The sequence below is a fragment of the Coregonus lavaretus genome, assembly GCF_964263955.1.
Source record: "Coregonus lavaretus genome assembly, chromosome: 36".
Taxonomy (NCBI): Eukaryota; Metazoa; Chordata; class Actinopteri; order Salmoniformes; family Salmonidae; genus Coregonus; species Coregonus lavaretus.
This window is the reverse complement of record NC_140023.1, coordinates 28,124,025-28,149,698: the sequence shown is the minus strand read 5'-3', so window position 1 is coordinate 28,149,698 and position 25,674 is coordinate 28,124,025. Positions and strand designations below refer to the sequence as shown.

General features: G+C 43.9%; 1 protein-coding gene across 2 annotated transcripts in view; it reads right to left on the bottom strand.

Moving 5' to 3' along the window:
- The window catches only part of LOC311110979 (arginyl-tRNA--protein transferase 1-like), a 183,068-nt gene that overhangs the window by 106,114 nt on the left and 51,280 nt on the right, over positions 1-25,674 (bottom strand). Inside the window, exons 6-7 of one of the 2 annotated variants that reach the window (XM_084153638.1) lie at positions 19,818-20,032; positions 16,147-16,275 (exon numbers count right to left, since the gene is read on the bottom strand). In XM_084153638.1, the coding sequence (XP_084009764.1) occupies positions 16,147-16,275; positions 19,818-20,032 (344 nt within the window). Of the gene's footprint in view, positions 1-14,079; positions 14,209-16,146; positions 16,276-19,817; positions 20,033-25,674 lie in introns of both variants that reach the window. The other variant, XM_084153637.1, reaches the window with a different exon arrangement.

The following is a 25,674-nucleotide window of genomic DNA, read 5'->3' as shown; positions in this document are numbered from 1 at the left end:
GGCACGACCTTCCCTCCAGCCAAATCGTTTTCAAAAATGAAATGAGACCCCCTTCATCGGTAGGCTAGGCCTCACTCCAACAGAAGCAGAAACAAGATCAGACTTGAGTTCCACATTATACAAAGGAACTTCCATGCAACCCATTTCCACGTCTTGTACTAACACACTGTAAACAATTGCTGAAGTGTCAGACAAAGAAAAAACAAACTCCAAAATGAAGAATTGGGCTGCCCCAGTGTTTCGCAGTATCTCTACCGGCTGCTTAAGAGCACTCTGCAGAGACGCAAACACGTCTGAAACAAAGTTTTCATACACATATGATCCAAAATCTTGTTTAGAATATACACCAGTCTCAACCAGAGACTTGATGGGCTGGGCTGGAGTGCTCCCACTCTTTTTCTGTTTCAACTTAGGACACAGAGACAATGTGTCCTTTCTCACGGCAGTAATGACAAACTGGCGGATACAAAAAAAACAGTTTTCTGCCGATCCTTATCTTTGTAGAAAAAGACAAACCTTGCAGTAGGAGATGACTTCTCGGGATTGCTTTTTGCATAGGGATAACTACTGGGTGCTTTGCTTGTGAAGGTAGTTTTATGTGCCAACACAAACTCATCTGCAAGGAATGCAGCTTTCTCAAGAGTGAGATCCTTGTGCTCAAATGTTGTTAGCAACCCTTTCATCTATCCATCAGTTGTGGGATGGGATAGATCCCAAATTATTCTACATTGTAGAATAATAGTGAAGACATCAAAATTATGAAATAACAGATATGGAATCATGTAGTAACAATCATTGTTAAACAAATCAAAATATATTTTATATTCTTCAAATAGCCACCCTTTGCCTTTATGACAGCTTTGCACACTCTTGGCATTCTCTCAACCAGCTTCACCTGGAATTATTTTCCAATAGTCTTGACGGAGTTCCCACATATGCTGAGCACTTGTTGGCTGCTTTTCCTTCACTCTGCCGTCCAACTCATCCCAAACCATCTCAATTGGGTTGAGGTCGGGGGATTGTGGAGGCCAGGTCATCTGATGCAGCACTCAATCACTCTCCTTCTTGGTCAAATAGCCCTTACACAGCCTGGAGGTGTGTTGGGTCATTGTCAAGAGTGTGCAAAGCTGTCATCAAGGCAAAGGGTGGCTATTGGAAGAATCTCAAATATAAAATATATTTTGATTTATTTAATACTTTTTTGGTTACTATATGATTCCATATGTGTTACTTTATAGTTTTGATGTCTTCACTATTATTCTACAATGTAGAAAACAGTAAAAATAAAGAAAAACCCTTGAATGAGTAGGTGTGTCCAAACTTTTGACTGGTAGTGTATACAGCAACACCTCCCCCATAAGCATTCCCGTCTCTTCTATACATGTTATATCATTGTATTGCTACTGCTGTATCATCAAATGAATTATCTAAGGGAGTCTCAGAAATGGCCAATATATGAATGTTATCTGATGTTAGCAAGTTATTGATTTCATGAACCTTATTTCTAAGGCTACATATGTTAATGTGGGCTATTTTCAGCCCTTTTTGGGTAGCTTATCAGAGATAAACATATGGAAAAGAGCAAACAAAGCAAGCGAAATAAATATACCTTCAGCAGTCCATTAAATCAGTTGGTGTGTGTGTGTGCTGCGGGGTTGAAGCTACGAACCAATAGGCTTGGCTCTCATCCCTTCCAGGCTTTTGGGAGGGAGGGTGGACAATGAGCCTGTCATAGCGGATGTAAGCAATGTCCCCACGCGCTCTGGCCGTTTTCATGGCTGGAATAAGTTCTTTCCACTTCTGGCACACAGCTTCAGGATAGTCCTTGTTGAGAAAGATATACGTTCCTCTGTAGTTTCTGGCTCTTTCCAGAACAACTACCTTGTCATTGAACCTCAGGAACTTGACCACTATCGGCCTGGGCCTGTCACCTGGGCCGGTGGTGGGTTTTCCAGTCCTGTGGGCGTGCTCCACCTCAATCATTTCCCTCACTTTGTCCTTAGACTCCGTCCAGGTCTCGTGAAGATTCTGCAATTCCGTCCACAACCATATTGTTCCACCTTGACTGTTTCGAGATAATCTGATTTCTCCGTCATTGTTATCATGGATTCACATACAGAACTGATGCCCTCTCTCAATAGACGTACAGATTGCTGTCATCTTGCTGTTCTCCTGTTTAAACTCATCGAGCTGACCCTGGGAGAACTACAAACTGTTCTTCAGGTCCTGGACCTCTCTGGTCAGGTTGTCCATTCTTTTATTAGTTGACTCCACCAGTATTTGGACAAAACACTTGAAACTATTTTCTTGTTGTAACAACTGCTTGTAGAACTCTTTTTGTTTGTTTAAAAATATCCACCTATGATAGAGAGATAAACCACTGTCCTCAACAGCACTCCCGCTGGCTTTGGTCTTTGTAATGGTAGAAACATAGGGTATGCTATTACTCCTCGCAGTTCCAGACAGGGCAGGTCACAGGGAAGATTGAAAACAACAAACAGCAGGGATCTAGACAGCCACAAGCTCGGGACAACGCGTTGTCCCAGTCTCAATGGCTAACAGCGTCATGGGCTGTGTTCAAGCTCTCAAGGAAACCCAGCTAGCTTGATAGGCAGCTAGCTAGCAGCTATGCTAGCTGCAACGCCAAACAGCTCCTCAGACACGGCCTTGGTCGGCAATATCACTGGACAGATAGTACCGGTCCCAGCAACTGATGCCAACCGCGTTGCGGGATCCAAACTGTGAACCCTGTGGAACTTTGGGTTGACACAACTGTGTTTATGCACCAAGGTTTGCCTGAAGCCCGGTCCCCTTTGGGTTTGGCGGCTCCGGCAATCGGTAACGCACCTCAATTGGCAGTGCCCCTCGAAGGTTATTCTGTCACAACAAGCCTCGCACCCAGCGCTGGACCGCATACATTAAAAATAGACCCAGGGGAAAAACGCTATCATGAAGGTTGTCATACCAACCAGTCATAAGTACCAGTGCCACAGCATCTTGTAACACAGCTGAAATAGGGACAGACGGACACCTTCTGTGGTAAGAGACAGGGACTATTCATAATGTAATCTAATTTACAGGAATGAAACCAATCACCTATAGAACCCATAACCTGTATCACTAAGCGATTCATAGGGACTAGTGAGCTACAGGCAGGAATCAGCAATGAATCAGAGTAATGAGCCACCTATGCAGGAGGAGGAGTGCACCCTTGTGGACAGTGAATCACCCAACATTACTCTCACCCTGGGGAGATTGATATACCCCTTGAACCCTGTGAACACCATGAACGCGGGGTAAAAGAGAGGGCTTTAAACATGGACAAGCTTCCAAATTAAGTTGTGAGACTGTGTAGCCTGGATGAAGCCAGGCCCCTTATGGACACAGGGGGCTCCGGCAATGGCTGACATAGCACCCTGTTTGGCCGTAATTAAACGTGGGGGTACTGACGTCAAAGTAATGTTTTTTTGGGAGGGGCTCACAGGTCGCTCAGACCCGTGCTAAGGCCCTTCGCTCCAGGGGTTACCCGAGCCAAGTGCCCGGAGGCTGCTTCCTCATCGGAGGTGCCCTCAAGCTCCATGAACAGGATACAGGAATGTGATGGCCATAACGCCGGGGGAAAGCTAGTCATTTTACATTTTAGTCATTTAGCAGACGCTCTTATCCAGAGCGACTTACAGGAGCAATTAGGGTTAAGTGCCTTGCTCAAGGGCACATCGACAGATTTTTCACCTAGTCGGCTCGGGGATTAAAACCAGCGACCTTTCGGTTACTGGCACAACGCTCTTACCCACTAAGCTACCTGCCGCCCTTACTAGGTCCCTAGTAAGCTTCATTCGCCAGAAGTAATGCATGCTAGCCGATGTTAGACATGAGGCTTCTAGTCTAAGCTAGCTAGCCTCTGACTGCAGCACGTTCGTTTAGAATAACCAAGTGACTTAATGCTAGCTACGTATACTAAACAAGAGAGCTACCCAAGAAATTCCACCATTAGGAAGCTGGAATAACTAGCAGTAGCTAGCTTGCCTTGGCAAGTTAGCTAACGTGGCTAGCATGCTATGCAGCACTTTTTAGCTAGCTTGGTCTCGAAAGTCCACGAAGGAACCGGATCACCGTAACCGGCAACAGAGTGCACGAGAGGAATTTACTGTCAGAAACACCAAACTCCCTAAAGAATGCTAAACAATTGTCAAGTGAACCTGCACAGCGGACAATTAGGGGAACAGTGCCTGCCATCCCCTACTCTGTGCATGGACCGATCCAAGAAATACAGTGCCTTCAGAAAGCATTCATACCCCTTGACTTATTCCACAATTTGTGTTACAGTCTGAATTCTAAATGCCCACATGGGTCCGAGTGGACTAATCCATTGTGGAGGCCATGGGGATCGCACAGTCCATCATTCTAAAACATGTGATACTGATATGGTAAATGGTTATGGACAATGGTGCAACACTAATACAAGTTATATAACGCGCTTTCTCCCACGTTTGATAGCGGTCGCTGTCCGCAGCTCTGAAACAGTGTGTTGTTGAATTGGAGCCTTTTCCTAGACCATGTTGCTATGTGCATAATAGCAAAGTTAAGCAGCATATTGGTGTTGAGAACAATGCGGCAGAGGAACCATCGGAGTTAGGAGAGGAGAAAATAGCCCATAAGTCTATAATCAATAGCCTAACTGTTAAAATGTGCATGGTTTTATTAATCATCCATATATACAGTACAAGTCAAAAGTTTGGACACACTTACTCATTCAAGGGTTTTTTCTTTGTTTTGACAATTTTCTACATTGTAGAATAATAGTGAAGGCATCAAAACTACGAAAAAACACATATGGAATCATGTAGTAACCAAAAAGGTGTTAAACAAATCAAAATATATTTAAGATTTTCAAAGCAGTCACTCTTTGCCTTGACAGATTTTCATACTCTTGGCATTCTCTCAACCAGCTACATGAGGTAGTCATCTGGAATGCATTTCAATAAACAGGTGTGCCTTGTTAAGTTAATTTGTGGAATTTCTTTCCTTCTTATCGCGTTTGAGCCAATCAGTCGTGTTGTGACAAGGTAGGGGTGGTATACAGAAGATAGCCCTATTTAGTAAAAGACCAAGTCCATATTATGGCAAATAAGCAAAGAGAAACGACAGTCCATCATTACTTTAAGACATGAAGGTCAGTCAATCGTATTTTGTTACGTAACAGCCTTATTATAAAATTTATTAAATATATTTTTTTCCCTAATCAAAATCGCCACAATACACCATAATGACAAAGCGAAAAACAGGTTTTTAGAAATTTTTGGAAATGTTCCAAAACAAAATACTGAAATACCTTATTTACATAAGTATTCAGACCCTTTACTATGAGACTCGAAATTGAGCTCAGCTTCATTCTGTTTCCATTGATCACCCTTGAGATGTTGTTTCTACAACTTGAGTGGAGTCCACCTGTGTTAAATTCAATTGATTGGACATGATTTGGAAAGGCACACACCTGTCTATATAAGGTCCCACAGTTGACAGTGCATGGCAGAGCAAAAACCAAGCAGTGAGGTTGAAGGAATTATCCATAGAGCTCCGAGACAGGATTGTGTCGAGGCACAGATCTGGGGAAGGGTGCCAAAAAAAATTCTGCAGCATTGAAGGTCCCCAAGAACACAGTGGCCTCCATCATTCTTAAACGGAAGACGTTTGGAACCACCAAGACTCTTCCTAGAGCTGGCCGCCCGGCCAAACTGAGCAATCGGGGGAGAAGGGCCTTGGTCAGGGAGGTGACCAAGAACCTGATGGTCACTCTGACAGAGCTCCTCTATGGAGATGGGAGAAACTTCCAAAAGGACAACCATCTCTGCAGCACTCCACCAATCAGGCCTTTATAGTAGAGTGGCCAGACGGAAGCGACTTCTCAGTAAAAGACACGACAGCCCGCTTGGATTTTGCCAAAAGGCACCTAATGGGCTCTCAGACTATGAGAAACCAAGATTGAACTCTTTGGCCTGAATGCCAATCGTCACATCTGGAGGAAACCTGGTACCATCTCTACGGTGACGCATGGTGGTGGCAGCATCATGCTGTGGGGATGTTTTTCAGAGGCAGGGACTGGGAGACTAGTCAGGATCGAGGGAAAGATGAACGGAGCAAAGTACAGAGAGATCCTTGATGAAAACCTGCTCCAGAGCGCTCAGGACCTTAGACTGGGGCACAGGTTCACCTTCCAACAGGACAACGACACTAAGCACACAGCCAGACCAACTCAGGAGTGGCTTCAGGACAAGTCTCAATGTCCTTGAGTGGCCAAGCCAATGCCCGGACTTGAACTTGATCGAACATCTTAGGAGAGACCTGAAAATAGCTGTGCAGCGACACTCCCCATCCTACCTGACAGAGCATGAGCGGTTCTGCAGAGAAGAATGGGATAAACTCCCCAAATACAATTGTGCCAAGCTTGTAGCTTCATACCCAAGAAGACTCGAGGCCGAAATCGCTGCCAAAGGTGCTTCAACAAAGTACTGGGTAAAGGGTCTGAATACTTATGTAAATGTAATATTTCCTGGGTTATTTTTATACATTTGTAACGATTTCTAGAAACCTGTTTTTGCTTTGTCATTATGGGGTATTGTGTGCATATTGATGAGGGGGGGGAAACAATTTAATACATTTTAGAATAAGGCTGTAAAGTAAAATGTGGAAAAAGTCAAGAGGTCTGAATACTTACCAAATGCACTGTACTTAGGCCTATATTTCAATACTTATACTGTATAGGCTACTGTATCAATAAATTATTCATTCTTTCATGTCATCAAAGAGCATACAAGTCATTCATGATTTTAAATGCAATCAAGCATTTTAGTTTTAAAATAAAATAAAGCAACCCTTGAATAATTAGCGTAAGCAAATAAACCGTTCCATTTCGGCAATTGCAGTCATGAATGCATGGGACTGTTTGTCTTTGGCTTTACAAAAACAAAACAAAACTTTAGACTCTCTGGTACGCTTATCATTTATTTAGTGTAGTTTACATTCTTTCAAACTATCCAGAAATTATAGTGTAATCTAACAGCACTTGTTTGACACACATAATATGCACACAGCACTTGCTCCTTACCTTCTTGACCTCCAGTATTTCCCACAACTAGTCAAATTTATTGACTTCCCCTTTACCTCCTGAGCAACCAGTAAACATTCCCGTCAAAAGTTTATTTGTCACGTCCTCTGCATCCATTTTGCTGTCACGTGTTACTGTGTTTGGAGTTTGTTATAACCAATTTATTGATTCGATTATGATATGCTGTAGGTCAGGCCCTATTGGTCATGTGCATGCGATGCATACATGTGTCACGAAAGAGAGCAAGGGTTGAGCGAATAGGGAATGTTTTTCCTAAACAAATGAGGGATTTCGGTAACAGAACTTTTCAGTCAGAAATGGCTGTAATGATGTTACAGCTTCAGCAGCACGGACAGCGCAATAAACACTTGATGTTCTGTGGTGCTCGCTGCAGCAGGGAGGAGAGAGAGACAACAGGTGCTAGTCACACAGTCACTTGCTGTCTTTTTTTTTTAACACAGCGCATCAAGTATGAACCCGGCCCAGCACAATCAAATCAATTGCAGGTCGAACTCCCTCTAGTAATTTGTGTGTCTTGATTATGTCATCAAACAGTGTGCTTAAAGCATCAGACAAGCTCAGCGCATATAGTTGATTTGATTAAAACACTTAGGATGTGTCAATATATGGAAAAATACACTTAAATCGATTGGTCTAAAGAACAGACGACTCTTGGTCGACCAAGATTTTTTGTTTTGTTTTGTCGGGTCAGCCCTAGTAAATCTACATCGCCCTGCCGAACCTTTCCCATATCTGGGCAACCACCCAGGGGTGTAGTCTCCACTCCTGAGGAAAAGGGCCCTCCAAGGATCGCAAATCTGCACCTGAGTTGAGGCAACAGGGAACATGCATCACCCGAACACAGACACCTCCTACCTGCTGGCTCAGAAAGCAGCACAGGTCTATAATCTACCAGTGCGTGTCCTTAGGTAATACCTTAATGGATTAATAAATACCTCCAAAACACCATATAACCCAACTTCTCCTACGCAGCACCGGGCATGGCATGTCACCAACAACCCTAACGAGCCATCACCACTTTTACGATGCACTTCACTTTCCATCGCTCAATAACTTCACCTGGAGGGGAAAGGAGCTTCTGAGAAGGGAGGGGGGGATGGGTAGATAAATGAGTAGGGAATGGATGGAGAATGGGAGAGGAGAGGGAAATAGGGCTAGATAATTAGCCATAGAGACACAATATACTGTTGGGTCAAATTGATTGAGAGGGTCACGTTTTGCTCCTTCCCCTTTCCTTTAGTACTAAACCTTCCATTGCAGAGCTGAAGGGCCTATAAGTAGTGTAGTATAGGAACTTGCACAGCCCACCATATTGTACGCAGCGAATTGGGACTGACTGTAAGAGTAAAGAACAGTAACCCAGTAGCAGCATGTGTACAGAAGGTCAAACATGAAGGGTGGGTAGAATTTATCAATTCGAGGTGGGTGGGTTAGGTCCAGTAGAATAGGGGTGTTTGCAATTTGTGTCAGAGGGACAGGTGTGGTGTTTATCTGTCAGAGCAGGCTTTAAGACCATACCCCCAAGCAGGCTGGAGTTACCCCAAAACATTTACTCCAAAATTCCAAGCCCCTTCCCCCGGCCAACTACACCACCTATAACAATTGACTCAATCTACCCATCTATACAGCACATATAGCACAAACTAAAAACTGATACTTTCCCTGTCAGGAAACACAAAAAAAACTAAAATAAACATTAAAAAACGAATGTCCAATTTCTGTGTATCAAAAATACTACTGTTAGCACAGTGTCTAAATGAATCGAGGGTTTATAGTCCTACAAACCTTTCTTTCCCATTGGTATGGAGGTAAAACAGGTTAACTGGCACAATCCACAACCTTGCATTCACCTGCAGCCTCATAAATACCACCATCAATTACCCAACCTGGCAACCCCATCCACAATTTTTTTTATCCTAAAATCTGGCAACGCAACAGACAGATGTCAGTGTTGTGGTCCACACCTCTCTGGTCCTAAGAACGCAAGTATACATGCACTCACACACACACACGCAGACACATCTTCACTATAAACAGTCCTGGTGTTATTATGGCACCAGGAAAAAATCTGTCACCAGACTGGCGAACCTGACAGCTTTTATTAATTAATTCGCTCATTTTTACAAGCTGGAGAATTAGGTAATTTGCTGTGCGCTGTTGGCAGGTAGCTAGGCAGAGGGAGGTTTTTCCAGCCCTCTGGGACAAAGGGTCCTCACAGGTGTGTGTGTGTGTGTGTGTGTGTGTAAGAGAGTGAGACTATTCCTCATTGTATTTATTCTTCAAATTATTATTCTATTTTCTCTCTGCATTGTTGGGAAGGGCCCGTAAGTAAGCATTTCACTGTTAGTCTACACCTGTTGTTTACGAAGCATGTGACAAATACAATTTCATTTGAGACTCTGCGTCCCAAATGGCACCCATTTCCCTACATAGTGCACTACAGAGAGAATTGGGTGCAAATTGGGACTCAGTCAGAATGTCCAGGAGCCACATCCTGACTAGACAGCCTCTCTCCCTCCTCCACCCCAATCACCTGCTATGGCGAGGTGGTAAAAACACAGCTCGTCCTTTGCGCGAGACTCCATGAGTGCACTTCTTTATTTCCTGTGTAACGGTATTCATTCACTAGCCTCTGTCTCAGTTTCAGCTGTGAATGGACCTCTTCTAGTTGGCTTTACCATAGTTGCCACAGAAAAGGGTTTCAAAAACGTTCAATAAGAGAATAAGTAACATCACTAATCACGTGTATCAAGAATGTTTGTACAAATGCGCCACAACCACATTATCACATGTAAACGCGTGCACACACACACAATGAAACATGCTCATAACATAGATAGTGGTTGCTTTATTTGGGGTAAGAGACACTACATGACCAAAAGTATGTGGACACCTGCTCGTCGCACATCTCATTCCAAAATCATGGGCATTAATATGGAGTTGGTCCCCATTGCTGCGATAAAAGCCTCCACCCTTCTGGGAAGGCTTTCCACTAAATTTTGGAACATTGCTGTGGGGACTTGCTTCCATTCAGCCCCAAGAGCTTTAGTGAGGTCGGGCACTGATGTTGGGTGATTAGGCCTGGCTCACAGTCGGCGTTCCAATTCATCCCAAAGGTGTACAATGGGGTTGAGGTCAAGGCTCTGTGCAGGCCAGTCAAGTTCTTCCACACCAATCGACAGACCATTTCTGTATGGACCTTGCTTTGTGCATGGGGCATTGTCATGCTGAAACAGGAAAGGGCCTTCCCTGAACTGTTGCCACAAAGTTGGAAGCACATGCTGTAGCGTTAAGATTTCCCTTCAATGGAAGTAAGGGACCTAGCCTGAACCATGAAAAACAGCCCCAAACCATTATTCCTCCTCCACCAAACTTTACCGTTGCCACTATGCATTGGGGCAGATAGCGTTCTCTTGGCGGATCCCGTCGGACTGCCAGATGGTGAAGTGCGATTCATCACTCCAGAATGCATTTCCACTGCTCTAGAGTCCAATAGCTGCAAGCTTTACACCACTCCAGCCGACGCTTGGCATTGCACATGGTGATCTTAGGCTTGTTTACGGCTGCTCGGCCATGGAAACCCATTTCATGAAGCTCCCGACGAAACGGTTATTGTGCTGACGTTGCTTCCAGAGGCAGTTTGGAACTCGGTAGTGAGTGTTGCAACCGAGGACAGACGATTTTTAAGCGCTACGCGCTTCAGCACTCAGTGGTCCCGTTCTGTAAGCTTGTGTGGCCTACCAGTTAGCGGCTGAACCGTTGCTGCTCCTAGACGTTTCAACTTCACAATAACAGCACTTACAGTTGACTGGGTCAGCTCTAGCAGGTCAGAATTTTTTTAGAACTGACTTGTTGGAAAAGGTGGCAACCTATGACGGTGAAAGTCACTGAGCTCTTCAGTAAGGCCATTCTACTGCCAATGTTTGTCTATGGAGATTGCATGGCGGTGTGCTTGATTTTATACACCTGTCAGCAACGGGTGTGGCTGAAATAGCCGAATGCACTAATTTGAAGGGGTGTCCACATACTTTTGGATATATAGTGTATATCGGTAGTTCCAAGTACATCATTTATTTATTTACTTACTTTTACCCCTTTTTCTCCCCAATTTCGTGATATCTAATTGGTAGTTACAGTCTTGTCCCATCGCTGCAACTCCCGTATGGACTCGTGAGAGGCGAAGGTCGAGAGCCATGCGTCCTCCGAAACACGACCCTGCAAAGCCGCACTGCTTCTTGACACACTGCTCGCTTAACACGGAAGCCAGCCGCACCAATGTGTCGGAGGAAACACCGTACAACTGGCGACCGGAGTCAGCTTGCAGGGGCCCGGCCCGCCACAAGGAGTCACTAGAGCGCGATGGGACAAGGAAATCCCGGCCGGCCAAACCCTCCCATAACCCGGCCGACGCTGGGCCAATTGTGCGCCACCTCATGGGTCTCCCAGTCACGGCCGGCTGTGACAAAGCCTGGGATCGAACCCGGGGATGCCTCAAGCACTGCGATGCAGTGCCTTAGACTGCTGCGCCACTCGGGAGGCGAATAGAGTACATTTTGAAGCCCTTCGATATTTTAAGTAGAAATTGTGCACCAATATTGTATTTCAAAATCCTGTTAGAGTGCCTTCAAAGTATCCATTCCTCTCGACCACATTTTGTTGTGTTACAGCCTGAATTCTAAATTGATTTAAAAATAAATAAATAAATAAATAAATAAATAATAATCCCTCAACCATCTACACACAATACCCCTTAATGACAAAGTGAAAATGTTTATTGAAAATGAAATACAGAAATATCATTTACATAAGTATTCACACCCCAAAACTTTGAAGAAGTATCTTTGGCAGCGATCACAGAAGAGTCTTTCTGGGTAAGTCTCTAAGAGCTTTCCACATCTATTACCCATTAAAAAATTATTCAAGCTCTGTCAAATTGGTTGTTGGCCATTTTTAATTCATTTGTAAAAAAAAAAAAAAGTAAAAAAAATCCCTTATAAAAACATAATTCCACTTTCAAGGTGTGTGAATGCTTTCTGAAGGCACAGTATGTATATGAAATGAAGTGCCCTTTAATAGAGACCTCAATGAATATTAAATATCAGATTTAAGATGAATAGACACTTGCTAAAGTGCCAGAAATCAGTTTGACTTCTAGGAAGATTTAATCCCACTTACCAACATTTCACCATCACTGTAAAGCCCTAGTTATGTCCTTGCATTGACAAAGTCATTTCTGAAGATTATTTGTTTTATGTGATTAATTATTAATTTAAGTATGTCCTTCATTTTAAAGTCAACCCTGTTACGTGAACTGAACTCTCGTTTTGATATGGTGAAACGATTCCTTTTTTAAATTATTTTTTCAAAATAAACATTGAATATACTGTATAATAGTCAAATCATAGTGTAATAGCTGGTGAGCTGGTTCTACTCTTTCTGGACATTTGCTGGTATTTTGTGGTGGAAAACTGAGCGCGTCGAGCATAACACATCAACCCTGTTACCCATAGATAGATATGCTAGAAATGTTTGTACAATGTAAACATTTTTGTGACACTTGTATTCAATTGCAGCTCCCTGTTGCACACAAGTGTCCATTCCCCATCACAAGGGGATTTATGTCTGATTTAAGATCTAACCTCAACCCTGTTACGGTCAAACTCTTACTTTGATGGCACTTACTATAGTCTTGTTTTCCCCTTGAGATGGAAAAAAAATGTTTTTTGTGAAGTCAAACATGTGCTCTTTATGACAGAATGTTAAAATTCATTGAAATAGTTTTTTTTGACCAAGTTCCACTACCCAAAATGCACTATTTGTGGAATGACCCATTTGATCCACACTGGCTCATTAGAGTCAAGTGTTGTGATTAATTGTTGTTGATGGAGAGGAGTATCCAGTATTTAGGCCAGCCACTTCCTGTACATTAGAGTGAAACTAGCTACTCCCTGATCGCACTGCGGTCATTCAACTTGAATCTATAACATTGCCTTCGACGTTGGTCCACACTTCAGAGGCATTAATAACGTTGGGGTTCCGTGACAATGTGTGTGACTTGTCTAACCCTGGTTGAATCATAAATGGCACCCTACTCCCTGTTATTGCTCTGGGCTCTGCTCAAAAGTAGTGCACTATATAGGGAATAGGATGCCATTTGAGACACAGCCCATGAGACACGCCAGGCAATGACATGCATTGAGTTCACTCAGTCATAAAATCACCAAACACAATGGCATGCAGGGTAATCTAACTGTTAAACTAACACACCACAATGGGTACATTTACATTTACATTTTAGTCATTTAGCAGACGCTCTTATCCAGAGCGACTTACAGTTAGTGATTACATATTTTTTTTATACTGGCCCCCCGTGGGAATCGAACCCACAACCCTGGCGTTGCAAACGCCATGCTCTATCAACTGAGCTACATCCCTGCCGGCCATTCCCTCCCCTAGACGACGCTGGGCCAATTGTGCGCCGCCCATGAGTCTCCCGGTCGCGGCCGGCTGCGACAGAGCCTGGATTCGAACCAGGATCTCTAGTGGCACAGTTAGTTATCACTCAGGGTATGTGGTTATCTGCAAACAAGCATGCAGGAGATTTGCTGTGTCAACATGCTACGCGGTCAGAGCAATCATGTGATGTTAACGACATTGACATTGTACTCAAAAATGGAAAAGCAAACCAGCAGAAAATTCTCAACAGGACAAATTGCTGACCGATTTAAAAATGAATGTAAATTCATGAATATTCATATTTAGGCACATTATCTGCTGACATTAATTCAAATGAATTGCTAACAAAAGATAGCTTCAACCCTTCTATGGATTGTACGGTGTTTGTGATGGAGTAGCAAAATGTGTCAGGGTGGAGGTATACAGCACAGTGCATGGGAGCATTGTGGCAGTCACTGTTCATTACAGTAGGTGCGATGTCAGAAACGTTACCGTACCTCACTCTCGTTACACTCGGAAGGGGTGTCGCCGTGAACGGCCATCTGGTAGCGTGCGTACAGCGCTGCCGACTGCTCATAGGTCGCCATGAACTGAGGATCATCATCATTGACGGGCACTAGCCTCACCTTCGGGGTGGGGGAGGGAGAGGATGGTGAAAGAAGAAGCGGAGGGATTGATAAAGTCAACATTTTGGTGGTAGTGGTTTGCAGGGGGGACGGAAGGACAATGGGGGAACCAAACAATAAAGTGGAGAGGTTTTAGACAACGCAGTTTAGCACTATAAACAGGTTCTACTGAAGCAGTTCAGACTCCCAGTCCAAAGTTCTGTTGATTCAGTTTTCTTTTTTAGCTTCTCGTTTCTGAGTTGAGACGAGTCAGGCCAATCGAGATTCCAATCATAGACTTAACAACAAACCAAAACTTTGAATTCTGGGAGAGTGAGTCCAGTGGTGGTACCTGCCTGGAGATGAGGGATCCAGTGACCCTGAAGATGAAGCTAGTGTACCACCCCCGCGTCACAGTTGACGACAAACCCTCCAACAGAAAGACAGGGGACTAGAGGTTGAATAGAGTTGTAAGATATGAGGCATCCACATTCCACATACACTCACATTCAGATAGGGATCTACACACTTGAATTCACTCTTGTATACATCCAGATATGAGACGATAGCAATGTCTCAAGTGGTGTGAGATTTACACATAAATATCATGCTGAGGTACAGTATAGCTCCAGCCTTCAAGAGACAGAATGTCTGGTGAGAACTGCAAAGCAGAGTGTGTCACCTCCAAGTGTGTCAAGTGCCAGCATGGCAAAAACGACAAACTAATGCTAACACTGAATTTTAAGCGGATACTTCAGTTTAACAACTGCGACCGGTTGGGACGAAATAGAAGTGGATACTTCAGTTTAACAACTGTGACCGGTTGGGAATGGAATAAAAACAAACTAGCAGGAGTGATGGGCACAGAGGGAGTGGAAGACTGACGAAGGAAGGAGGAAGAGGGTGGGAATGAATACCTGACTGCCACCGTATTCAAACAGCCAGAGGCCGCATCCAAAATGGCACCCTATTCCCTACATAGTGCACTACTTGGTTCTGGTCAAAAGTAGTGCACTATGTAGGGAATAGGGTGCCATTTAGGACGCAAACAGAGACTAAAGACCCAATTAGACTGAGGCACCTGTAGAAACACTGCCTTCACCATCCTCCGTGTATGGGAACATTTTCCCCATCATTTCCTTCTGCGTGCGAACAAGAGAGCACATGCACACACATTCAGACATCCACACACACGTGAGTGTGCGCACACACACACACCTAATCCTGACTCCTTCATTCACTTTCTCCCTTTCCTTCATACCCACACCACAGGAGGTTGGTGACACCTTAATTGGGGAGGACAGGCTCGTGGTAATGGCTGGAGTGGAATAGGTGGAATGGTATCAAATACATGTGATCCATGTGTTTGATGCCATTCCGTTAGCTCCTTTCCAGCCATTATTATGAGCCAACCTCCCTTCAGCAGCCTCCACTGACCCACACACGTTCACAATTCCATTTTTTCTTCTCTCCTTCTCTCCATCCTAACCACTCCCATAGCCATAGAGCGATTAGGGTAACTTGCTCTTATTTCATGTCACGTAATTCCACGTTCTCGTCCTTTCCCCTTTCACTTAGAATCCCATTCACTTTCATCTGTATCATCTTAGTTGCCTGATGACAGGTTGCACACAAACATCGGTCAGAGATACTTCGTTCACATTGGAGAGACTGACTATACTATTTGACAAGCTCCAGACAACAATTACAACTGTCGGTTCAAGATGTTCACCCAATGCTGACGAGATGCTCCTGATGATGTTTTAATGTTGTTTTGTTTTTATATAAATCATGTTATGAAGCCAAAAACAAAGGTGTTTTATAATAAAGACAATTAAAATGTACTCTCAACACTGTTCACTGTGTTTTGATATCAAAAGCACCTCTAAACCCTCGCTCTCCCTCCCTCCCTCCCTTCCCCCTGTGCCCCTTGAGCAGGTTGACCTGCTGACCCCTGACCTGGCTCTCGGTGGGCTTGTCTGGAGGGTCGTGGTGAATGGACATCTGGTAGAGTTTGTACACCTGGTAGGAGGCGTCGAAAGAGGCTTTGAACTGTGAACTGGGGGGGATGGAGCGCACTAGCCTCACCTTCAAAAGAGGGACGGGCAGAGAATGGTTAAGGCAAAAATAAAAAGATAGGCATTTAAATGACACAGAACGATAAGGGGAGACAAATCCACACAAAAGAGAGTATGTCACATTCACATATTAAAGCAGGGGAAAAGAGGGGGGGACAGTATGAAATGGAGGGTAAACTGAATGTCTCTTCCACTATTAACTCTGTCCGCCACTTATGGGTACTGGCAAACTAATGCAAATCTGGCTGACTGTTACATTTCTCATTTTCAAGCATGCTACTCAGGAAAAGCTTTAAACCATCTAAGCACTTTTCCTCCTTTAAAATAGGCCCTTGAGAATATTTTTAAGAATATGTTTAGTATTAAGTAAGCATTCTATATTCCACGTCTGTGGGGACAGGATACACTATGCCTTTATTACATATCTTGAAAAAAGGGCTGTGACTGTATGATTAACACAGTAAACAGCGTTCAGAAGTTATACTGGGTGGGAGTTATCCAAGTTATTTACAATGCAGTTTTCTATTACCGCAACCACAGGTGTTGGTGCTACACCTAAGCAGTGAGGTTGATAAAGGAGGAGGGCGTGTGTGTCCATCTCTACGGAGACAAGCTGAGTGACAGGTGAGAGCATGACAAAAGAGAGCAAATAAGGTAAATACCACAAGTGTTAGTCATTGTGAATAATAGAAACAGCATTTAAAGACCTTACCTGGGTTGCTCTCCTGAAAAACAAAAGTGATCACTCAAACATGACCCGTGTGTGTATGCGTGCGTGCGCAATTGTGTGTGTGTGTGTGTGTGTATATAGGTGTTCCACCTCTTATTAACCCCATTTCCAGTGCTTCACCATGCCATGTCAAGCTACAGTAGGGGAGGATTAGAACCAGTTTTAAACAGGCCCACATTTTTTACATTTTTTGTCATTTAGCAGACGCTCTTATCCAGAGCGACTTACAGTTAAGTGAGTGCATACATTTTTCATACTGCCCCCCCATGGGAATCGAACCCACAACCCTGGCGTTGCAAGCGCCATGCTCTACCAACTGAGCTACAGGAGGCTTATGTCAGGCAGCCAGGCCTTAGAGCTTTGGATAAAGCATAACCACTAGTGTTGAGAATGTGAGAATTCAACTTTTGGAATCCCCCCGGCTTCATTTTAATTAAACATCTTCGTTTTTAAGCTTTTGTTGGCCAACATGCCCCTGCCATTTGAATAGTAGCCTGCGAGGGAATTTAACCCAAGGTTTATTTCAGTTGGACATGCACAGTTCTCTCATATGACTGCTTGGCACACATGCATTGTATATTCAAACAAAGATGTTGGGCCTCTTACGTAAAAGATAATAGTAAGTAAGACCTCTTTAATTTACTTTTAAAACTCCAGATATCTTTTGATACTCTTAAATACCGCAACGGAGAGTTTGGTGAAAACACAACGCTCTCATAACAATCGAATGAGACGGCACCGACAGTCTAACACTGAACCGTTTCAATAATGTTTCTGTAATGCCACTTAATACCAGCAGCTTGGGTGTAAAGTTAATTAAAATGGAGAGATATTGACCTTCAAAAGCCCCTGTAAGACGCTGTGCTGCTCCACATGTGGAACTCTGTGAGCCCAAATCCTGTTCTCTTTGATAAAAACGTACAGAAGAGATACACTCCACTGACTATAGAATGTGTCTGATAAACAGAGAAGGCCAATGGCCAAACGAGAGCATGTGAATGTGTGAGAGGAGAGTGGGTTTTAACTAAAAGAGAATAAATATTAGGACGGCATATAGAGCGAGAGGTTGGTGTTATACTCTTCCCTGAAGTTCTCGGGGGGCTGCGAATCGTGTGGCCACACTGACCCCTGGTGGTGGCCATTAATGCAAGCGGGGTCAGGGCACAAGTATGTGTTCCAACCTGACCCTCCAGACATCTCATCTATGTCACACACTGCAAGCCACTACTTTACTGTAAAATACTTTAAGGGTTGTGGATGAGAACAGGGTTGTGGTTACAGGAAAAGGCTTTATTACGATTCCCACAGTCTCAATGTATCTGTCAATAGAAGGGGCCTTACCTACAGTCAGGGGCCCCTTACCCTCGATCTCCTCTTCTCTCTCCCTTTAACGTCTCTTTCATTGGGGCCATATGTACATTGTTCTCTCCTCCTCCCGGTCCTCTCCTAATGACCGTCTGGCTCCATCACTCAGGCGGTCTGACATGTTTAACAGTTGTGCTGGTGATGAAGTGGAGCTGGAGTGTTGTTAATTGCGTTCGTGTAAACACCCAAAACATCCTTGTGGTCGAAGACCTTCAGTTTTCCCCCTGTAGCTCCACAGCTTACTCAACAGATCTGAAGTGGGGTGCATTCAGTGATATGAAAGGTTCTGATAGAAAGTTGTCGATAGAAATAGATTAAATAGAGCAGACTGGCCCGATTCCCTATTCTACATGACAGGCAGTCATATCTATTTGAAACAATTCCCTACTATCTAATTCTGAACGTTCTGTGATGTTAGATCATCCTGAACAGGCTCCTGCTGAAGTCCCAAGACTCTCAAAGTCATAAAGAGTTGTGTGAAGGGCAAAGACCAGATTCAATTATCTCCATATCATCAGAATCCTAACATCCCAACTCCTAGCATTGACTGCAGCCCATCCGCATGCTTTAGGCCAGCAAACTTGTGTTTCAAACATGCGCCTTTCAATCAACTTAACTTGCCAAACAAACAATTAACCTTCAATTGGGCGGCTCGACCTTGTGTGTAAATCTACTTAAGGAAATTGAATGAGTAAACATCACAGCCAATCGAAGTAATCTAATCAGCTAAAATGAGCTGATTGGGCGATGGGTCTGGCTCGTACCTCAATGAGACGGTCAGTGAATCAAAAGCTGACATCACTCTAGACTCTACCAACCTCAGCGAAAGTCAAGAGGATGGCCCAATACTTTGCTTAATACTAGAAAGGGACTTTTTTTTCTTTCTCTGGGCCTGTGTTCCAAATGGCACTATATTCCCTTTATAGTGTACTACTTTTGACCAGGGCCCATAGAGCTTTGGTCAAAAGTAGTACACTATAGGTTATGGAGAATAGGGTGCCATTTGGGACGCAGCCCTGCCTGCAGTACATCCCAGAGCCAAAAGTACATTTCCATCTCTTATAAACAATGCAGAGCTCTGCACGGTCATTTGAATGTGATTACTTGGGGTAACCTGACCCAGTGTGTGCGGTCATGCTACCATTTGATTGAGTTTGTGTTGTGAAGTGCTGGATTTTCCACTTGGGCTCTGGCCGTACCATCCTCCTCACAGGCATGCATGGTGAAGTCACTGGGTTAGGGAAGCAGATAGAGGCCTCTCTGGCCAGTTCTGAAGGTAGATCCTTTGGAAGAGGATAGGAAACTCACCTAAAGCCATTGGAAGGCTAGGTGGAGCAATCACCATATTACTTACACCCATCCAGTTCCTTCAGATCTGTAGACATTGAATGAGTAGGGGCTAGGAAAAGTAGCTAGGGGTAGTTGTCGAACTGAACCACTCTCTCTCTCGTGCTTACCTCGAGGCGGTGCAGAGGACTATCGGGCAGAGATTCGTTGATGAACTCCTCCAGTGCTTTGGGTTGGCTGAGCTGGACAGGCGAGGCAGGGTTAGAGGTCGCAGAGACCGGGACTCCACCCCCCACCTGTCTCTTCTGCTCCTTCTGCAGCCGACGCGCCTTCCTCAGGTCCTTGGCTTTCCTACACAATGGCCTACCGGGGTCCGCTCCTACCCCTGAAGGAGAGAAGGGAGAGATGGAGAAGAGGGGGATGGAGTAAGGGAGAAAAATAGGAAGAGAACGAGAGGGTGGGAGAGAAAAAATACAATTGTTAGAAATTGGAATGGTATGATAGGAGCACAAGTTTCCTTTCCAAGAGTGCGAGAACTTCAGGATGTTAGAACACCACATCTTAATCCCTTTTCACTCCAAAAACAACCTTGGGGTATGGCATTTCCAAAACTGTTCAATGTAAAATAATTGCGAAAAAGAGCTCAAAAAAATAAAAAAATAAACTAAATTACTGCCTTATGGAACAGGAGAACAAGTTCCCCCTTCATGCAAAACGTCTGCATGAGGTGTTTTAACACGGGAGTGAGAAAGAGGTGGTAACTTTTAACCGCTGTTGCCATTGATGATGAGTCCCACATTTGGGGATATTTTGTGGGTGTGATGCCACGTTTCCAATGGCTTTGCTCCCCTCAGGGGAAGTCGGATTGCCTTGTTTGCTTTAGCGTAGCCTCCACACGCATACTAAAAAGAGCTACATGGAAGTCATTTTCTTTTTTTTCTCCTCAATACTCTTTACATGACATCACCACTGGAGAACCTATAAAACAGGATGGGTTGTGTTTGTTAACTGCAAGTGATCTCCGGGCTTTTTGTTTCAAATGAAGGCGTATCAACTTAGGAGATGGAAGCTCCAATGCCTCAGGGGAGTTTCCAATCGAATTACGGCGATCATGACCGTATTGGTCTGTGTGTATGTGCTGGATGGTTTGGACGGAGCTGTAGGTTCAGATGGGAAACAGCAGCGTTCAGCTTCCTGAATGTCAGTAGCTGCTCCACACATCAGAGTACTGGACCTTAGGCAGAGGGGTGTGTGTGTGTGTGTGTGTGTATGCGCGTGTTACTGACATCAGAGAGAGCACACTACAATCACAAAAGCAGCTTTTATAGAGACAAACATACAGAGCAGGTTGATGCATCTGTACAGCTTACAGACAGGATAGGAGAACAGAGTACTGTAAGGAAAATGGATCTTCTTTTAGACCTACTACTCCGTTGATACATTCACAAACCTCATTCTTTACAGAACATTACAGATCAGTTTGTTGCATCTACATGACAGAGGCCAGACAGACTGACTACTCTGTTGATTGACGCACGCACACGTGTATATTGCGCAATGCAGCTCCAGTAACTCCATCCCTCCCCTTTCCCCTCCTGGCCTTCTGCCAGCCGCCACCAAAAGCACCCTCTCTTGCTCGGTGAACGTCATATCGGAGACCCCGCAGGAGGAGAGGGCAAGTAGTAGTGTCAGGAACCAGAACCAGGTTCATATTCACTAGGCATCAAATGGAAGAAAAGGAACTGAAACAAGGAAGGACTACTTAAACTTGTCCAATCAGAAAGCTAGTTTTCGTTTTCTGTTGCAAAGCGTTTTTCTACAGTTTGCACTAATTAATATGGCCCTGTACAGAAACTGGGTGGAACGATCCTCAGCTTATAGCATAGACCTACACCTACTAACTAATGTCTCTACATACTATGAACAGTACACTCCTGTCAGTACCTATATGGGTGGTATTTTGACTTGAGGGCCACACACTTACCTCAATGAATGAGTTACGGAAAAGTCAGAGTTATGTGAACTTAACTGAACTCTGAATCAGGGCCCCCAAGAGACTATAGATAAATCCCTCATAGTCACGGTTGATTTTGCAGTTGTTTGGGTGCTAATGCTATGGGGCAGGTTGAGTGATTTTGTGTCTATACTCTAGACAGTAGACACCAAGTTATGAGATTGTCTAAGTGAGATGGAGAGAGAGAGAGCGAGAAAGAAAGCGAGCAAGCAAGAAAAAGAGGGAGGGAAGATCAATTGCATACTCCTCGCATCCTCTCTCCTCGTCTTCTTCTCAAATCCCATTGGATGAGAAAGCCAGAGGTCCCTCCCCTCCGAACTTCTCTTCTAATGGGTTTTGAGAAGGAGGCGAGGAGAGTGGAGAGAGGACGCGAGGCAGTGGAGGCTCCTCAGAGGAGGAAGGGAAGGACTATCCTCCTCAGTGAATTTCATAAAAATTTAAATTGTAAAACATTTAAACATTTACGTCATTTAGCAGACGCTCTTATCCAGAGCGACTTACAGGAGCAATTAGGGTTAAGTGCCTTGCTCAAGGGCAAAGACTTTTCACCTAGTTGGCTCGGGGATTAGAACTAGCGACCTTTCGGTTACTGGCACAACGCTCTTAACCACTAAGCTACCTGCCGCCGTAAACAAGTTATACTTTTTAGATAAAACTATACTAAATATATATGCGTCACCACATAATTGATTAAAACACTGTTTTGCAATGAACATCTACAGAAGCCTCAACAGAACTCTGTAGGGTAGCACCATGGTGTAGCCGGAGGACAGCTAACTTCCGTCCTCCTCTGGGTACATTGACATCAATACAAAACATAGGAGGCTCATGGTTCTCACCCCCTTCCATAGACTTACACTGTAATTATGACAACCTCCGGAGGACGTACACCAACCTAGCTAGTTTAGCCTACTCAAACAGAGGGATGCTATGTTAGCTAGCTGGCTATGACTATCCAACATTGGAAATCTTCCAAACCAAGGTAAGCTTTTGGTTTTACTAATTTATTGCCACCAGGCCAGCCGGTGTACCTGCTAAACTGCTTTCTGACTATACACTAACGTTACTGCATGATTGTAGCGGGTTTAATGATGCGTTAGTTCTATTAGCTATGTTGACTATAAATTACTTCAGCTAATACGGTGACAACAACAGACTGTGTGTAGCAGTTATTATATGGTTTGGCTGGTCACATACAGCTGATGTGTTGTGCATTGAAGTCCACAAACGGAAGGAAAAGGTGAGAGGGGGAGAGCGCATGGATGCGAGAAGGAATACAACGTGGCTGCTATGAAAGTGAACTGTGTTTACGCGTGATCAGGGGTGTATGCATTCCTCTGATTCTGTTGAAAAACTTTTCTTAAAAACGGAAGCAAAACAGAACCGGGATAAACATTCCTGAAATGTGTCAAATAGAAACTCTTGTTTGCAACTGATGGACGAGTGATTACACCCTAGATCAGCTAGATGCAGGCAAGAATGTGCAAGGTGGTGTTGAATGTGTCACTGTGTCTATACGTCACTGTCACCTCAAATTTCTCTCGACCTGTGTGCACCTATGTTGAAAACTTTCATCCATAGGCAAGGTTGTAGCAACCTTATGATGGGTATAGGGAAAAATAGTGTATCATGTAGTAGCCTAAACCTATCGATGTTACATTGAACTGGGTGAATGGAATATGAATGACAGTCATCCAATATGCTATAATAGAATTAAGGCCATGCTCATTTTTAAAAAATCATCCTCCCTCATCTTAAACGGCACCGACTGCCACTGACGCGAGGAGTATGCAATTGAGATTCTCCCACAGAGACAGAAGAGGATATGATGCATCTCAGTCAGAGGACTGAGGAGAGAGTATTACCTCCTTCCCTTGTATATCCTCACACTCTCTCCATTTCCTGTTAGTCTTTAAAAGGTGACTAAAGAGAGAACGTTTCCGAGCAGGAGACAAACAGAGAGCAGGAGTGACAGCGCGGTCAAATGGTTTCCCTCCAAATAAGTATAAACTAAAACACAGTCAGGGCAAGATGGAGCGGTCACATGTCAGTTCTGGCCTCTGTTCAGACTGAACACTGTTTGACTGATCCAAACACACAGCAGAGTTCGACACTTTTCACAGCTTTTCACTTTTCACAGCTACCAATTTTTTTCAGTTGGTGGCACCATCACATGATTTTGTCGCACCAAAGTTTTAATAAAAAGAATATATAATTGATCACGACATGGGCCCAGATTCACAAAACACTTCATGCAAAAACTTACGCTTAGAATAAAATATTTAAAAAATTAAATTAAAAGATCATTTGTAAGTGCAATTCCTCAAACATTTAAGAATTTAAGATTTTCTTATGAACTTAACTATCATTTTAAGATAATGATTGCTGCTAAGCTATGAACTAGCTAGCCATCTAGCTAGCAAGGGCAATGACGTTAGCATATTTCTTACTGAGATCACTGATCTAACAAATATACTTGGATTTAAAACATTCAATACTGAAACTTTTAGATGAAGTTTGTGAGTCAACTAAACATGTTAAATTGCTTTCATTAGCTTATTGTCTCACTTCTGTCAGTTTAAGACAAGGATTTAGCCATCTTGGAATTTAGAACATTTCCGAGGAACTTAATTTTTGAAGAATCTAATTTCTTCTTACCTATTTTCTTAGGAAGAAACTTCAGAAGATTTTCAAGAACTTTATTGAGGAATAGCAACTTTTTGTACGTTTCTTAAGTATAAAGTTAAGGGAAAAATGGCACTTAGCACTAGAACCGCCTGGCCTTTTAGCCTATAAGTACCCACTAGAGAACGTTGCCGGGCGTCACAATTAGCATATGCATCAGATGCATATCAACCCCTCATAAAAAATACCTTATTTACGTAAGTATTCAGACCCTGCACAGATTACAGTTGACAACTCCATTGTGTCCTCCTCCCAGAGTGCAAAGAACCTTGGCGTGACCCTGGACAACACCCTGTCGCTAACATCAAAGCGGTGACACGATCCTGTAGGTTCATGCTCTACAACATTCGCAGAGTACGACCCTACCTTACACAGGAAGCGGCACAGGTCCTTATCCAGGCACTTGTCATCTCCCGTCTGGATTACTGCAACTCGCTGTTGGCTGGGCTCCCTGCCTGTGCCATTAAACCCCTACAACTCATCCAGAACGCTGCAGCCCGTCTGGTGTTCAACCTTCCCAAGTTCTCTCACGTCACCCCGCTCCTCCGCACACTCCACTGGCTTCCAGTTGAAACCCGCATCTGCTACAAGACTATGGTGCTTGCCTAGAGAGCTGTGCGGGGAACGGCACCTCCGTACCTTCAGGCTCTGATCAGTCCCTACACCCAAACGAGGGCATTGCGTTCATCCACCTTTGGCCTGCTGGCCCCCCTACCTCCGCGGAAGCACAGTTCCCGCTCAGCCCAGTCAAAACTGTTCACTGCTCTGGCACCCCAATGGTGGAACAAGCTCCCTCACGACGCCAGGACAGCGGAGTAACTCACCACCTTCCGGTGACATTTGAAACCCCACCTCTTTAAGAAATACCTAGGATAGGATAAAAGTAATCCTTCTACCCTCCCCTCCCGCAAAAAAAATAAAAATAAAAATTTATATACAGTGGGGAAAAAAAGTATTTAGTCAGCCACCAATTGTGCAAGTTCTCCCACTTAAAAAGATGAGAGAGGCCTGTAAATTTCATCATAGGTACACGTCAACTATGACAGACAAATTGAGAATTTTTTTTCCAGAAGATCACATTGTAGGATTTGTAATGAATTTATTTGCAAATTATGGTGGAAAATAAGTATTTGGTCACCTACAAACAAGCAAGATTTCTGGCTCTCACAGACCTGTAACTTCTTCTTTAAGAGGCTCCTCTGTCCTCCACTCGTTACCTGTATTAATGGCACCTGTTTGAACTTGTTATCAGTATAAAAGACACCTGTCCACAACCTCAAACAGTCACACTCCAAACTCCACTATGGCCAAGACCAAAGAGCTATCAA